Source organism: Glycine soja, chromosome 2, assembly GCF_004193775.1.
Source record: "Glycine soja cultivar W05 chromosome 2, ASM419377v2, whole genome shotgun sequence".
Taxonomy (NCBI): Eukaryota; Viridiplantae; Streptophyta; class Magnoliopsida; order Fabales; family Fabaceae; genus Glycine; species Glycine soja.
The window spans coordinates 38,661,942-38,679,549 of record NC_041003.1 but is presented as its reverse complement, the minus strand read 5'-3'; the positions used below and the strand labels follow the sequence as shown (position 1 = coordinate 38,679,549).

The window sequence follows — 17,608 nt, the reverse complement described above, 5'->3', positions numbered from 1 at the left end:
CTTGGTTTATTAATGTGGCCAACTATAAAGCCACAGGAATCATCCCCAAAGAGCTTAACTAGAGTCAATGGAAGAAATTTTTACATGATTCCCGCTTCTATGTGTGGGATGATCCACATCTGTTCAAACTAGGAGCAGACAATCTACTGAGGAGGTGTGTTACAATGGAGAAAGCACAAAGCATCCTTTGGCACTACCATAGTTCACCATATGGCGGTCACCACAGAGGAGATATGATAGCAGCAAAGGTGCTACAAGCATGTTTCTTTTGGCCCTCAATCTTCAAAGACGCTCATGATTATGTGCGTCGCTGTGACAAATGCCAAAGAATAAGGGGATTTCTAGAAGGAACGAGATGCCTCTACAAAACATAATGGAGGTAGAAATTTTTAACTGTTGGGGGATTGACTTTATGGGGCCTCTCCCATCTTCATACGGGTATATCTATATCATGGTATATGTTGATTACGTGTCTAAGTGGGTGGAAGTCTTGGCCACTCCCAAGAATGATGCCAGGGTAGTGATAAAATTCTTAAAGAAAAACATCTTTTCCCGTTTTGGAGTAGCACGGGCCCTAATTAGTGATGGGGGAACACACTACAATGCGCAACTAGAGAAGGTTCTGGAGCATTATAATGTCAGACATAAGGTGGCCACACCTTATCATCCCCAGAAAAATGGCCAGGCAAAAGTTTCAAACAGAAAGCTAAAGCGAATCCTTGAGAAGATTGTCGCATCATCAAGAAAGGATTGGGCTTTGAAGCTGGATGATGCTCTCTGGGCTTATAGGACTGCATTCAAGACTCCCATAGGCTTGTCACCATTTCAGCTGGTCTATGGGAAAGCATGCCACCTACCGGTGGAGTTGGAGCATAAAGCCTACTGGGCCCTCAAACTGCTTAACTTTGATGAAGCTGCATGTGGAGAAAAGAGGAAGTTACAATTGTTGGAGTTAGAAGAAATAAGGATGAACGCCTATGAATCATCCAAGATTTATAAATAGAAGATAAAGATGTATCATGACAAGAAGTTATAGAGACAAAACTTCCATCCAGGGCAACAAGTCTTGCTCTTCAACTCCATACATAGGTTATTTCCAAGAAAGCTGAAGTCAAAGTGGTCAGGGCCATTTGTGATAAAAGAAGTAAGACCCCATGGAGCTGTGGAATTGGTGGACCTTACGGAAAGCACCCCTAACAAAAGATGAATCATCAACGGACAATGCTTAAAAATTTATAATGGATGCCAATTAGAAAGATTAACAAGTGTTGCCTACCTGAACGATCCATGAAATGAAGAACAACCTCTAGCTAAAGACAGTAAATTAAGCACTTACTAGGAGGCAACCCAGTGTTTTTAATGTTTGTTTTTCATTTCTTTCCCAAAAAAATAAAAAAAAAGCCCAACAGCTTTATATAGTGATTTCAGGGGTGCAGGAAGCAGAAAAGTGTTTGGGCTGACAAAGTTATCACGCTAAGCGCGCAACTGCGCTCTCAGCGCCCAGCTGACGACACATATGCTAAGCGAGGCATCCTCGCTAAGCGCATAGGTAATTCAAATTTTGGAGGGAATACCAAGGGACGTCGCCCGTAGTGCACTTAGCGGCTTTTGCTCACTAAGCGCGAATGCCATAACTGCTGGCAGTTTTCGAAATAACCCAACCCTCCAACTTCCATCCTCTTCTCCCTTTTATTTCTTTTTTTTACAAACATTATTTACCTTCTTATTTCCTATCTCACCTTTCTCTCCTCTCACTCATCACTCCCTCTCTTCTCACTTAAATTCGCTCTCATTCACTCAACGCTTACTAAAGGTAAACTAAGTTTGTTTGTTGTTACTACATTTTTTTTGTAGGTACCAACTCACTAAGCCTCGCATTAGGCTTAGCAAGAACAAACAATCTGGAGAAGAAAACCCAAAATTCTAGAATGAACTCGCTAAGCACGACGATGTGTGCTAAGTGAGTTCGTTGCAACAAAAGAATAGGGCTAGGTGCACTACGCGAGCAAGCAGGAACTCGCTTAGCAAGCACCACATGCTCAGTGCGCTCATAAAGACGGACAAACTCGCTTAGCGCACAACTCGTGCTAAGCGAGACTGTAGCGCTAAGCGCAGAGCCCTCAAGACTAGGCGCTAAGTACGCACTAGCGACCTAGTACCAGATTTTTAATTTTATTTTTTTAATTTAATTATTTACTTATTTTACTATTTACACCCCTATTTTTACTAAACCCGGTCTTATTTACATTTTTGCAAATGGTCTCATAGAAACGACGATCAGTGCCTACTCAAGGAGGGGAATCCACCTGGGATTTCTCCCGCTTCACTACAAAGACAGCCTAGCACAAATATCAAGACAACATTCACTTCCAAAATATTTTATTGAAGAGGAACGTGGAGCTCTCTGCGGGCACGTTTGATGAATTTTACAAAGAGCTCCAACGGAGGCAGTGGCACCGAGTACTCACCAAACTCCCAGAGAAGCAGATTGACGTCACTATGGTCAAAGAATTCTACTCAAACATCTATGACCCATAGGACGATGCTCCAAAATACTGCAAGGTGCGGGGACATGTCATCCAGTTTGACGTGGAAACCATTAATGATTTCCTTGACATCCCCGTTGTCCTTATTGATGGAGATGAATATCCGGTGTACTCCCAGTACCTGCACACGTACTCGGATCACCAAGCCATTGCGATAGCCTTATGCACACCCAGAGGAGGATTCATCCTGAATGCCGATGAGGCCCCATGGAAGCAGTTACGGAAGAATCTGACTACGCTCGCGCAAACATGGAGCGTACTTTCCTACTTTAACCTTGCCCCTACTTCTCATGCTTCTGATCTTAATGTTTGGTACCTAAAGTCTTTCATTAGCACACTACTCATATGGGTGTGATTCCTTATAGTACCTTAGTTTAGTGGGAATCACATTTATGTTCTATATTCTATGTTTTCTAGAAATTTATATTGTTTGGATTTTCTGAATAAATAAAGTTGATGTTTATCATTATATTATAAGCTTGTTTTGTGTGCAATATTCACGTTACATTAGAATTGATCTCTATAAAGAATATAGTATGAACCAGTTGGAAATAAACATGGTTAAGATCACATTGCATGTAATTTTCATGCCACTTATCCATATTTGATTTATGTCATCAAGTATGATTGACAATATTGATTTATATTTGTATTAGTTATTTACATTTAGTGAGCTCAATATAAGTGATCTAATTTAGTGAGTCCATTAGACTGGTAATAAAAAATTGATATAGGCTTAATGAGCGAAAACCAATTTGGCCTATTAAAGGATAATGAAAACCCTGATAGGCTTAAAACCTAAGGCACGATTATGGTTCCCAACATGCCAAATCAACAAACAATTTCTCATTTTCCAATTTGAAGAGAAAACAATGGTCCCATAAGGAATCAAGTGATTTGGTTGAGGAAGGTCATAAAACCAACTGTTTGTGATCATTCTTGTTCAATTGTATATGTTTGATCAAACTCTATGGATTCAGATATTTCTTAAACCCTTCTCTTGATAATCTAACGTAATGCATTTGATCAAGCTCTAGGATAAAGACCCAATTTACTTGGGCATACTAGTCCAACCAATCACAATCATTTTCATGATTTAAGCTCCAACACATTCTTGCAAAAGCAAGCAAAGAAACACTACTTTTTCAATAACTTCCAAAATATCAACTGAATATGTAATTTTTTTCCGTAGAAATCAAATGTAGAGATACTAGGGATTTTATAATAACTTATGCATTATTCTGAACGAGTTGAACTAAACCCCTTGATAACTCAATAGGCAATTTGCATGTAGAGAGTAAAACATAATCTTAGTCTCTTAAAAGCAAACGATCAATATCTAATTTTTTTTTTAAAAAAAGTTCTTAAAAGTGTATAACGTAAATAATAATATTAACATATATTTAAAAATTAAAATAATACTAATAAATAGTTAAATTTAAGTACTCACATAAATAATTGAATTCTTTTTAATTTTTTTTATTAGTTTCAACGTACTAAGAATATAGCACATTATATTTTTCATAAATCAAAAGGCTAAAAGATGTTTTCAATCACTAATAAATATCGAAATTTTGTGTATGTTTCCTAATAAAAAAATTTTGCTTTTGCTCCATGATAAAAAAATAAATTTATTTTTAGTCCTTGATACATTTTTGAATTTATGATAAATTTTGTATTTGTTCCCTGATAAATTTTTTTCATTTGTCATTAGTCCCTTTGCAATAGACTAATAACAAATGAAAAAATTTATCAGGAAGTAAACACAAAATTTGGATATTTATTAGACATGAAAAATATATTTTAGACAAATCAAAATGATATTTTATTGTGTTGGTAAATGCAATAAGGTGTTAGAAGGTAGTTTCAATATTGATACCTAGGCTCACCTAATCTTTTAGTCTATTAAGATATCCATTAATTTGCATTTTTTTCCTAGGTCAAAGATCACATATGTCTCACAATCTATTGTGTTAATTCCACTAGTGATGTGTGACTACTGTTTATCCAAAGAAATTTTACACATAAAAAAATTAAATAAAACTCTTTTATTAAATATATTATTTTCAATATATGAATACATGTAGAGTCTTACATCATTAAGTCAACTCTAAATTATTAATTTGAGCATATGAGGGTTCTTAATGGCACATGCATCTACCATGGTTTTTTAAATTGATTTTTTGTATATAAAAATTTGTAGTTTATTGGGATCCCTCCACCCACCGACGCATACCAAAATTTATAAAAACATGTACATTTAATTCTAACTTAAAAAATATAATTAAATAGCATATTCCTAATTGAATTCTTTTCGTTCTAAAATTTTATCCAACATGTAACCAAAAATAAAAAATTTATGCAACTGACCAAGCACTAGGATGAGGCATGAGAATCTAGCTAGAGGCATCATTTGCTTTGCTTGAGGGCTACGCGATTTCTTTCCCCAATTCAAGCAACAAGCTACACATAAATAACGCATTTATTCCCTATTCTTTCTTTCCGTTCATTTTCCTTTTTTTTTTTTCTTATCCGTTCCTTTTCCTCTTTTCCAATAAATAAAAAAAACTCCTTCATGGAGTTTATTTTTAAATTAAAATTAAGTATTTAAATATGTTTAGTTTTGAATTTTAAAAAATTTAAATGTTTCAAATTTAATCACCAAAAAATATATTACCACTTTCTTATAAGTATTTTAAAAGAATTAAATCAATATTCATGATAAATATTTATTTTATATAATTCAAATTTATAAATAATTGTATCGTATATGTTGAAACACAAACACATTATAAAAGACTAATTTGATTTTATAACATGAAGGGGTCATCTTTATCTATTGGGAGATTAGTCTCAGTCTTCGAATTATGTAAATTTTTTATTTAAAAAAAATAGGAGAAAATATTTTAAAAGTAAAATAAATAATAAATTTTTATGAAAAATTAATAGTTAATATTATAATTATATATATATATATATGACTTTATCACAAATTTTAACCAATGATATTTTAATCAACATTTGTGAATGGACTTAATTTTTGTAAAGTGCACCTCTTCACTTATATGGATAAAATTAATATATAAGATACTATGTGTTCAACAATTTTAGATCAATTAAAAATATAAAAATTAAATATGTGCATTTCTTTTTTATTCTTTTCATTTACATTTTTTATATTATATATGATAAATATTTATTTTGATCGCTAAAAATGTGAGATACTAACATATTGATCTATAAAAAATGAAAAATTCAAAATGTCTATGAATGTGAAAAAATGCAATAAATTGGCCATGCCATTAATTCTCTTTCATTATCCATAATGTGCATACCTACATGACTTTTCTAGTGATAATGAGATAGCTAACAATTGTCATGCATTTTCTATGTGATTGCTAGTTGTTATCTACATGATTGTCACATGTCTAAAAGTTGACTTTTCAATTTAGTTTCTAAACTTAATAACTTGCTATCATTTTAATCCCCGAACTTAATCATGTTGGATCGAGTGGCCTCAGAATAATTTAGAAGGGGGGGTTGAATTAATTATTCCTAAACCTTTACCAATTAAAAAATTACTCTTTTAAGGCTTTTACTAAATTATTTAAGAGAATGAGGAGCAGAAGAGAAACTTAACAGAAAGTAAAAGCGGAAATTAAATGCACAGCGGAAAGTAAAAGAGTAGGGAAGAAGGAAATAAACACACAAGAGTTTTTATACTGGTTCGGCAACAACCCGTGCCTACATCCAGTCCCCAAGCGACCTGCGGTCCTTGAGATTTCTTTCAACCTTGTAAAAATCCTTTTACAAGCAAAGATCCACAAGGGATGTACCCTCCCTTGTTCTCTTTGAACCTAGTGGATGTACCCTCCACTAGAACTGATCCACAAGATATGTACCCTCTCTTGTTCTCAGTCAAACCCAAGTAGATGTACCCTCTACTTGTACCACAAAGGATGTACCCTCCAATGTGTTAAGACAAAGATCTCAGGCTGTTAAACCTTTGATACTTTGTGAATGGGGATACAAAAGAATTCTTAGGCGGTTAGTCCTTTGAACACTTTTGTATTAGGGAAAGGGAAGAATCAAAAGAATTCTCAGACTGTGTCGTTTTGAATTCTTTGACAAGGAAAAAGGGAGACACAAAAGAATTCAGGCGGTTAGTCCTTCGTTCTTTTGGAAAAAGGAGAAGAGAGACACAAAAAGAATTCAGGCGGTTAGTCCTTGGCGAATTCTTTTTGGCAAAGGGAGAAGAGAATGAAAAGATGAATAGCACAAGTTTTCAAGGTTTGGAAAACCAGAAAACTGTAGAAAGCTTTTGGTACAAAGAAGAAGAAGAAGAAGTTCAAAGAGATTCAAGGCTTGTAAAGGATTGTATGAAATAAGTGTTATAACTTTTAGAAAAACTTAAAACTCATTTGAAAAAGTCAAAACCTTTTTGAAGAGTTACATCTTTTGATTTTTCAGAAACAGTCACTGGTAATCGATTACCAAATAAGTGTAATCGATTACACAAAGCTTTTGAGTGAAAGGATGTGACTCTTCACATTTAAATTTGAGTTTCAACGTTCAAGGGCACTAGTAATCGATTACCAAAACATTGTAATCGATTACTGCCTTTTGAAAATAATTGGAACGTTGTAAATTCAGTTTGAAAACTTTTTCAAACTCATTTTGCTACTGGTAATCGATTACAACAATATGGTAATCGATTACCAGAGAGTAAAAACTCTTTGGTAAAGGTTTTGTCAAAAAATCATCTGCTATTCAAAGTTTTGAAAAAACTTTTTAATACTTATCTTGATTGGGTCTTTTCTTCATTCTTGAATCTTGATCTTGATTCTTGAGATCTTGAATCTTGAATCTTGATTCTTGATTCTAGGCTTTCTTCTTGAGTCTTGAATTCTTCTTGATTCTTGAACTCTTGACTTGTTCTTGATTCACTTGAGTTGTTCTTTGATCTTTGAGCTTTTTGTTCATTACCTTTGTCATCATCTTTTGTTGTCATTATTGTTATCATCAAAACACCTTTAAATCACATTCACCGTGAATCCTTGCTTCTACAAATCACTTATTGGCATTTTTGTCCATGAACTTAACCACATATTATCATTTTGGTTCCTAAAAGAACTTTCAAAATTTCAATTATGCCTCATGTTGCATGTAAATTATTAGCATAAATATAACCATATTTCTTCACTTCTATTCTTTAACCCTCATATTTTTCACATTTCTCTTACTAATTCAATCATTTAAATTATACTATAAATATGAAACTAATTTATGAATAATTTTAAGGATGGAGGAGGTGTAAGTGGGAGGGGTGGCATAGGATCCATGTGGGTGATGTTAGGTCTGGACGGTCCAATGTTTTATAACTATATGATCCTTCCATACCCAATTTTTTATGATTACAATGATATAATTAATGATGGATTAATGGTTTACTCTTAAGTGGAACAAGACTTACTATATATGAGCATGCGTGGTGATGATACTATATCTTATGCTGTTATTAATTATTGTCCATTGATAATTGGAACTTGTTTCTTAAAAAAAATGTTATATTCAACATACAACACACTATTGTAAAAAAGCGCCCAATCATTTATGAAAACTAGTGTCCATACATTGTGTCTTTATAATCGTGTCCAATTGACTCATCCACTTACACAAACCATTTTATATTAAGTATAAGGTGTCCAATCACGTACTTGATTCATGTTAGCTAAAAAGATAAGTGTTCATACCAACTCTTTTATACATTCACTTTCCCCTCTTATTTTGAATGTTAATCTTTGAATTTCAAGTATGCAAGGCAAAATAAAAAGAGAATAGAGGAAAGAGGATATTCCTCAGAGGTTGTTATCGCTAGAGAAAGGCGCACATGCAGTTGTCCATACTTTTATTCATTCTCTCACCTCAAGCAAGCGAACGTTGCACAAGCTATCAACTATGAAACAATGATCATACCAAGGAAGGCTCTAATTCTGTAAAGGATCTCCTTTCTAAAGTTTATAAAAGGCGACTTAAGCATTGTTATCAAGACACAAAAAGAAACGATAAAAACAAGCGAGTGAATTCGAAGTGCTAAGATTTTGTTAAATCATTGGACAATACTACACCGTGCTTAAATTATTATTCGTTTCTCCGCACAGTTAATTAATTTTTTATTCGTGCTAAGTGCTGATCCACTCTTTGAGTGTTTTGAATTTGTGTATTCATTCAAACCTTTGTTGTTTGTGAAATTCAAGAATGATTTAGTGTTAAACAATATTTGGTGTTCTTAGATTCAAGAGGAGTCTAAGGGGTGTGCCAGAAGTGGCCTAGAGACTATTGTTATAGCTAGGAGTGGCAGGACAAACTACTTGTTTGTAATCAAGTTTTGATTAGTATAACCCTTTACAGGAGAACTAAATGTAGCTCTTTTCTATCCATTGGATAATACATTCAAAACCTTGTTTTAGCATACCTAGTTGAGAACCATACTTTTCACACACAAAAAATTCATTTTTATCTAACACACTATTCAATCATCTTTTAGTGTGATATGTGTTATTTCAGGTGATTTGACACATGATCAATGATAAAAGTGAAATAATCAAACATATTAGAAAATGTAAACAACAAAAGTTGTTTTCGTGAAATACTATCACAAGGTATATATAGACATCAAAGAATTTTAAATGTAATGGTTACTTGAGAGTGTTTTTTTATTGACAATAACAAAATTAAGTTATTTCATTCTTAATAGTTTGGTAAATTCATGAAGAGATATATAATGATAAACTTTGAGTCTAGCATGATCTCTTGTCCTCTTTGCAAGAAAATATGCAATAGACTTGAGTGTTGAAGAAGATATTTGAAAATTTTTAATTGAATAAAATGCAACTTCTTAAAGAAGCTAGACAATGTTTATTAAGAAAAAAATAAATAGTTTTTTAAGATCTTTTTGTATTATTTTTCTATTAGAATTGATGTTTCAATTGAATAAATGACGAAGTTTGTATGCAAATGGTGAATGTAAAAGTCAAGATGAGCTATAAAGTGTGGAAGAGAAAGGTAAAAAATAAGAGCGCATGAAATGAAAGTAAGGGGATATGGTGATGATCATGCTAATAATTTACATGTAGCGTGAGACTTAAATAAAAAATCAAAAGTACTTTTAGAGATCAAAATGACAACACGTAGTTAAGTTGAGGGATCCAAATGTCAATAAATGATTAGGTTTAGGGATAAAAATGACAACATGTAGTTAAGTTGAAGGACCCAAATGTCAATAAATGATTAAGTTTAGGGATTAAAATGACAACAAATGAATAAATTTATAGACTAAATTAAAAGTCAACTTTTAGACACGTGATAACCGTCAGTTACCACGTCATCATCAAATATGCCACGTAGGCACACACTTTAGGAAAATATATAAGAGTTAATTGTATAATCAATCTCTCACACTTACCGGATATTCATGGACTAAATTTAAAATTTTTATTTTCAAGGACTAATCTATCTGCGTTTCACACTTTCACGGGTCAATGAATACTCACTCTATTATATACTCCCTCCGTTCCTAAATTTCTTTTAACTAATTCACATTTTTTAAGAAAGTTGATTATGATAGTTAATAACATTAAATTTATTAATAATTTATACTATTTTGTCAAAATTATCCTTAAAATTACTAAGTCTTATAATCTTTTTTTCACTTAATTATTTTCTCACTTAATTAATTAGTATGTGTTAATTTTTTATCCAATTCAATTCTTATAAGAAAGATAATCCATTTATCTTATAGCACGTAACATTTATAGTAAAATAAGTTAGAGTACTTAGATAAAAAATAATTAATAAGAAAATAACTTAAACAAAATCTCGTAAAAAGAAATAAACAAAATTTAAAGAAGAGCCTAGAGTACTGGTTGTTACCTACCAATTTAAGCTTTCACTGATTCTCATCTATGTCCTTCTGTTACAAAGAACAACCCCTTTTACTCAACTTTTTTAATGACCTTCTACACTCACCTGCCTTATGTCCATATATAATGTGTTTGTGTAAGTCCCTAAAAAACACTTACGCTTCCAAGTTCCAACTTCGCCTTCTAATGCACACACGTAGGACTTAAACTATTCGAAAATATCTATTTATTTATATTGTATGAAAATTATTTTGGATTTGGAATGCTAATGTATGTCCTCTCCAAAGCCCATTCATTTTCCTGATATTTCTTTAGTAGTTCAACTTACAATTGGTGTTTTTTATTTTAAAAATTATATTCAAATATTTTTTAGGTCATTAAATCTTTAAAAAAGTACGTTACCAATTTTTTTTTTTAAAAAGTAAATATAACATATTTTTCGCTGAATGGGCATGGGCAAAGAGCCCCACATATTAATGTATAAATTTTAGTGTAATAAAATACAATAACGAAATACAGCTGTTTCTGCTGGTAACATTATTTTGGTAAATATATTATTGGTATGCAGTTCTGCTAATAGCATTTATAATAAAAAGAAATATTAATTATAGTTAAATTAAATTTGATGGAATTCGGTTTTATTTACTATTATATATATATATATATTTATATTTATATTCTTGTATTTATTGGGAGAATTATCTATTTAATAAAAAAATCATATCCAATTCTCATCCTAATAAAACTTTTTTTTGAACTAATAGTAACCACCGTATTTAAAATTTAAAATAAAATAAAATCTCCTAAAAATAAAAGTATAAATTTTGGGCTGAGTTGTTGGCGTGCTGCTATTTTGTCTCCAACGACTTGGAGAAAGTAACAAAGCAAAGTCCATGTTGTGTTGCTCTCACATCACCTGACTTTGTCGTAGGATATTTGATCATTGCTTGAGATCTGCCTTTTCTGCTTCTTCTGGGTTCTTCCCAGATTATGAACATTGAAAAACACCACTCTTCAGAGCCAAGGTTCATGAACCATGTATTTTTTCCTTTGTTTATTTGTGTGATTCTGAATAAAGTTTTCATCTTTTTAGTTTTTAAGCTCCTGCTTCATGTGGGGTGCTTTGATATTTCCACCTCTGTGTTTTGTTGGCTTTTCTTAATTGGGTTTCGTTCAGTTTCTTCAATCTCTGAATGATCCTTGTTGACTTCAGGCCTAGAATTTGCTTTTGGTTTGTGGATTTTTATTGACTTCAATTTTCTGTTTGTCATGTAGTTTCATTTAATTGCTTGCATGTGTCTTGGGGGGTGTAAATTCATTTATTTAGCTATCCTTACCCCTCTTAGAATTGTGTTTCCATGTGGTTCTGAAATTTGAAGTTTCCTTGTGTGTGGTTCAAATGGATGTGTATTGACTTTTTTTTTTACTTTTGGCTTTTGGCTTTTAGTTTTTTCATATGATACATCAGAAAACAACATAAAGGGGTGGATTTAGAAAGAAGTTTCATTACTTTGGCTAATAGAGAGTAACCTTTTGTGTGTTCTGGCCTATTAAACACATGCACTTTGTTGTGTTTTTGTTAATCTTGCATGATGAGAGTTATTATTATACATGATTGGCTGATCTTGTTTAATCTGTTGTGGTAGATATAGGAGAAGAGTAGAAATCCTTCGAATGGTTAATGCCTATGTTCCTGAATTGACTTTCTGAGAGAAGGCTTGTTCAACATTCTCAAGGGATGCAAAGATGGAGAAGAAAAGAAAGATTGTGCAGTATAGGGAGAGGCTGGATAGGACTCTTGCCTCGCCTGATCTTGCAAATGATGAGATGCTCAAAAAGCTTGTCGGAAGTCAACTCCCACCTTCTTCAGAACCTGAAGTAGAAGGTGATGAAATTACCTAAATTCCTTTGAATTTGTATTTGGGAAGGAATGGTACAAGCTAATTAGAACAATTATTTAGTTAGTTTTCTTTGTCACTTATTTATTTCAATTCATGTTTGGTTGGTGCAGGATTTAGAGATAAATTAGTAGAAACCAAGACTGCGGAGGTGTCTCACTTTCTTGATATGTTGAGGAGTGCTTCTTCAGATGATAGCGGAAGATCTTATACATCACACACTGATTGGAAAGTACGTTTTTTACTCTCTGCATTCTCACGAAGTTTTGTTTTCTTGATATACTTTTTTTTCTTATTTATGCCATGTTCCATTCATTTAGATTCTGAACCTTTTTTCGTTTTGCATGTCTAATTGATAACTACCTTTCACAGAAATCAGGAATTTACATTGGATGATTGACCTTGTTGACTCTCTTTTTGTCCAACAGTATCCCATCATTTAAAATTCAATGGACTAATGCAATCTCTCTTGACATTTGTAACCTGACTTCTGTTATGTGTTGGGTTGAAGATACTTGATTTGTTCAATCAAATTCTCAAGTTATTGATAATTTTACTTATTTTAACAGTTAAAACAAGATGGTGACGAGTTTCGTGTTATGTATCGTGAAGGACCAGAAGGAACTCCCTTTCATACAATGCTTGTAGAAGGCTTTGTAGATGGGCCTGTTGATGTTTGTAAGTCACAATGGAGCAACCACAATGTTAATCACCGCTATTTTACTGACAAAAGCAATATTATTGAATATTGATTTCAACATGAAAATTTTAATGAGTTACTTTCATCGTTACAGGTTTATGTATCTCTTGGGAGACATGCCTTTACAAAAAATGGTGAGACTTATATTTAGTACAATATGCTCCTTGAATTTTCTGTATTCTAGTCCCAATACAAAACTACACCTGTATCATCATTTTTATACTTGTTTAATTTCTGTATAAAGTTCTAAGTTATCTTTATTTTGGTGTGGTTTGGGGTGCTGAGAAAATTATAGTTGCAAGAAATGCGTTTTGCAGCAGTTGACTTTCTACGTTTGATATGAGGTGGTCCTGAATGTTGTTGTACTTGTATACCTTAGCAATGTTTTTGAATCTAAGTAATATATCATTATAAAAATGTATCTGATAAATGCACCTGACACCCTTTTCACAATTTTCATTTAGGTGGCCTCAGTCTACTATTCCCACTTTCAAAATCTTATCAGCTGAATGTTTGCAAAAGACCCGGATTGGGGAACAATTATCACTAGTGAGGTTTGTCCAGCCTGCACCAAGTAAAAAAAAAAAACATTTAATGCCCTTTACCACTTTTGAATGCTGATTTTTCACTGAATTTTGGAAGAAAGGGTGAAGGTTTCATGGCCTCTGTCTCTGAGGGAAGCTATAGTGCACTATTATCTGTTTGAGTACTTTCAAGATGACTTAATTGTTGTTCTTACAAATTCGGTAATCATCTGGACCTGTGTTTGCTTTATCTTTTAGGTAAAGTTAATTTTACACTAGATCAAAGCTTAAGAAATTTGTGCTTGGTCACAGGTTCCGGATTCAAAGAATGCCACAGGAACCCTTTGTGGTTTCAACAATGAGGCAATTCCTGAAGCAAGAGAGGTTGTGAGAGTTGATTTGGTGGGAGGCTTTGCTTTGCAAAAGGTGACATCAGAAAGATGTTACTTTCGGTGAGTTTTAGGTGTACTTAAGCATAAGAATTTACTTGAATGGAGTGATGGAATATATTGGGAAAACAGTCATCAATCACAAACCATAATGCCCCATATAGGTTCTGCTTGTTTTACAAAAAGAGTTGAAGACAAATGTGAAGAAACTTTCTGTTGAATACAGCAACGTGGTTATATTTCTCTATTTTGGACCAGGACAGAATTATGATATGTATTAACAGATGTGTGATATAATAATATAATGTTTAGTTGTTGCTTGCTATATTTACAAAATTTGTTGCATTCTCTAAATGTGTCTGCATGTGTATTTACAGTGTACTTGTACAGTAATAGTATCTGATTTCCTTTTATTTGTTATTCATTTAGAATACATGGGAGAGAAAGAAAGAGAGAATTGGTTGTAGAATATTATAATTAGAATATATGAAGCTAGTTCTCCCATTGATTTAGTGAAAGTCTGCGTTTTTTCTATTCGTTATTTGAAATACTAATTTTAAACGATAACCATGACTAAAGCTTTACGATATTTATTTTACCTAATTGTAGTTGGAATCAGGACCTTCACCATGAAGGCAATGCAGTTCTGTTTATTGTGTGTCAATTCTAGTTTTGTGCTATAGTCCTCTGAGACTAAATGAAATCACTGCTTTTGAACATATCCTAGGGTTTGCATATTTTGCATTATAGATTATTAATAATAAAGTACTTTATTAGAAAAAAAAAATCTGATTATGTCGGCTTTTGGCTTTCACGGATCAGTCAGGGAATCAAATTGTTCTTTCTTTAATATTTGTTTTGTTTACTTTTTTGCATAGTCTTGGCACTATTGGTGTTTCTGTAAATGTTTATGTAGTTGGTTTGGTTATTCTGTCTAAAGTGGCCTTATTGGTTCCCACTGATTATTTAAGTTTCCAATTTTCCATTCTAATTTACGTATAGTTTCTAGAAGAAATATGAAAGTAAATTGGCTTTATGGATTAATTGTATTGATTGACATTTTGTCATGTGGTTAAAAATAAAAAAGGTACCACAAAGAAAATGGATTGTTATTAGCGCTTCTGATTCAAGACTTCAAATTTTGTAGGACAATAGCAAATATGGATATAAAGTTGGATTTTGTGCCTCCATCCCTTATAAACTTTATTTCAAGGCAGCTCATTGGTAATGGTTTCAGACTTTATCAGAAGGTTGTAGATTCTTTTCACATATGCTTCTTTTATTATGCATTCAACGGAAAATTGTTTATTTTCTCCATCTACCTAATGTGAAAACTTGTTCTTTAATTAAGAAAAATAAGTTAAAATTAAATGTCATTGTGCATTTGTTGTGATGTTCTATAATCAAACCATCTACCCTTGGATTCTTTAACTATTATCATTAAGATTACTATTATTTTTTTATTTTTGATATCAGTTATTTGTGTAAGATGGAAAGATGGATTACAAAGAAATTGAGGGATAGGATATTTTCCTTGCACAAAGCAGCATAAATGAAAATTTTCAAACACATTAACATGGATTCTTTAACTAGTGCACCAATTTAGGATAGGATTACCCTGGCTTTGTGAACTTGGTCTATTTTAATATCTGCTGATTTACCATTTTCTTCTCCATCATGCAAAAGTAAAACATCCATAGCTTCATTGCATTTTTATTTGGCACTGTTTTCTATCTTCTTATGACACAATCCAATCCATAATTATGTTATAGACGGTGTCTTCTATGACAAGCCACGATAAAGGGGAATTCAATAAGGCCTTGGGGGATCCATTATATGTTCGAATTCGGGAAGCTCTATATAACACTAGTGGATCAAAGGCCATGAATGGTAAAGAGCTTCAGCAAGTTGCAAGTGTTCTCCCTGCTGAAGATCTTGTTGAAAGTAAGCAGGGTGGGGAAAAAGATGCATCTAAGGAAGATATGAGTAATCAATATGCAAATAATGTCATGCCAATGGCAGTGAATAACAAAGTACTAGATAGTAGCAAAACCTTTAATGAGATTGTAGAAGTAGATTGTGAAGAAATTGTACAAGGTAAGGAAAAAAATGCATCTAAGGAAGATATAAGTAATCAATATGCAAATAATGTGATGCCAATGGCAATGAATACAAAAGAACTAGGTGGTAGGAAAAAATTTGCTGAGATTGTAGAAATAGATATTGAAGAAATTGTACTAATTGAGGAGGACACTGAAGAAGTAAAAGACATTCAAAATAAGGAAGTTGAAATGAGTGTACTAAGGGGCAAGAGGAGTATATATATCAGATCAGAGGTAGAACATGCTCTAGAAACATTAGAAAAAGCCATTTCAATGGTTCGTGAACAGCGACTTCATTCTCGGGTGGTATCTTCTAGCGTTGCCGACGAAGAGTCCCCTTTTATGAAAAATGATGATAAAGTTGATACATATTCCTCAAAACTCACTCAACCAAGTTCCAAAAATGAGGTTAGTGTTGAAGTACCTAATGGAGATATTTCGGAGGGAGCTTCGCAAGAAGCCCTTGGGAATAACCCTGGCATCCAAAATTCAAGGTGATTATTATATTACTGTTTTTATCATTCTATGATTGTTAAAAGGAATATAAGACTCTGATTTTGTTTCCTTCCTTATGGTTTGTTTGAAAATAAGCAGAGTAGTACAGGATGTTGCTGATCATTAAATTTTCTTTTTTTGTTCCTTCAGGTGTACAGGAACAGATCCTAACTCAAAGGAAGTAAATTCTAACAAAGTAGTACCAACTTCATCAGAGCAGAATGTTTCAACATCTATTTTGTTAAGCCAGGCTGTTTCACATCCCTTGGGAAACGGAGCAATTCTGGACCAAACAACAATCAGCAACAAGCAATTAAACACTGATTCAGTCCAAGACACGTCTTTAGATCATGCAGACAAGTCAAGCAGGCAGAAAAAACTAAACACCATTGTAACTCAAAGTATGAATTCAGATGTACCAAAGAAGTTAAGCAGGCAGAAAAAATTTCTGTTGTTTTGTTGTTTTCTGCATTGACTAAAGAGAAAAGGTTAATTGGCCATGAACAGAGGAAGGAAACAGGGAATTTGTATACCTTAATTGGTCGTGTATACTGACAGGGTTCTCCCTTTTGTTTTGTTGGAAGAATCTTCTCTCTCTCTCTCTCTCTCTCTCTTCCCTCCCTTTCTATTTTCATCCTTTAGTGAAACTAAAATGTACGACTTATTCAGAATCTTTTCAAATAAGGGATTTCATTGTGTATAGTTTTATCCTATTTTTAGGATGAACTAAACTTGTAACAAATGTTTTATCCCACTGTAATATGTTTATTAAACAATACCATTATTTCTTCAACTTTTCCATATTTGTTGAATTAATTTGTCATAATATTTATACATTTGAGAATTAAATTGATCATTTAAAAGATGTTAAAATTAAATTGTCAGGGAATACATAATTACTAAATAAACTGTTTAGTTTTCTTTTCTGCATTTGAAGTTTCTTCAACCCTTCAAAGTCTAAATTACATCAAAAGGTTCACCTTTTATTTTTCTTTTCTTTTTACCGATGTCCTTTAATAAATATGATTGGTT

General features: G+C 32.7%; 1 protein-coding gene across 2 annotated transcripts; it reads left to right on the top strand.

Annotated features, from left to right (window-relative positions):
- Positions 1 to 11,315: 11,315 nt before the first annotated feature.
- LOC114393511 lies at positions 11,316 to 17,377 on the top strand. Of its 2 annotated transcripts, none has more exons than XM_028354869.1 (11): positions 11,316 to 11,493; positions 12,115 to 12,353; positions 12,480 to 12,598; positions 12,936 to 13,044; positions 13,161 to 13,200; positions 13,531 to 13,620; positions 13,713 to 13,812; positions 13,903 to 14,042; positions 15,127 to 15,229; positions 15,752 to 16,575; positions 16,727 to 17,377. In XM_028354869.1, the coding sequence occupies exons 2-11, from the start codon at positions 12,215 to 12,217 to the stop codon at positions 17,049 to 17,051; spliced, it is 1,989 nt and encodes a 662-aa protein (XP_028210670.1). In that variant the 5' UTR covers positions 11,316 to 11,493; positions 12,115 to 12,214; the 3' UTR covers positions 17,052 to 17,377. The 2 variants fall into 2 exon arrangements, with proteins under 2 accessions (XP_028210670.1, XP_028210676.1); XM_028354875.1 differs by having other exon boundaries at positions 11,316 to 11,506.
- The last annotated feature ends 231 nt before the right edge of the window (positions 17,378 to 17,608 follow it).

Coding starts and splice junctions, on each gene's coding strand:
- LOC114393511 (XM_028354869.1), top strand. CDS start 12,215: ATGGAGAAGAAAAGAAAGATTGTGCAGTATAGGGAGAGGCTGGATAGG. Junction 12,354..12,479: donor TTCAGAACCTGAAGTAGAAG/GTGATGAAATTA, acceptor TGGTTGGTGCAG/GATTTAGAGATAAATTAGTA. Junction 16,576..16,726: donor CCTGGCATCCAAAATTCAAG/GTGATTATTATA, acceptor TTGTTCCTTCAG/GTGTACAGGAACAGATCCTA.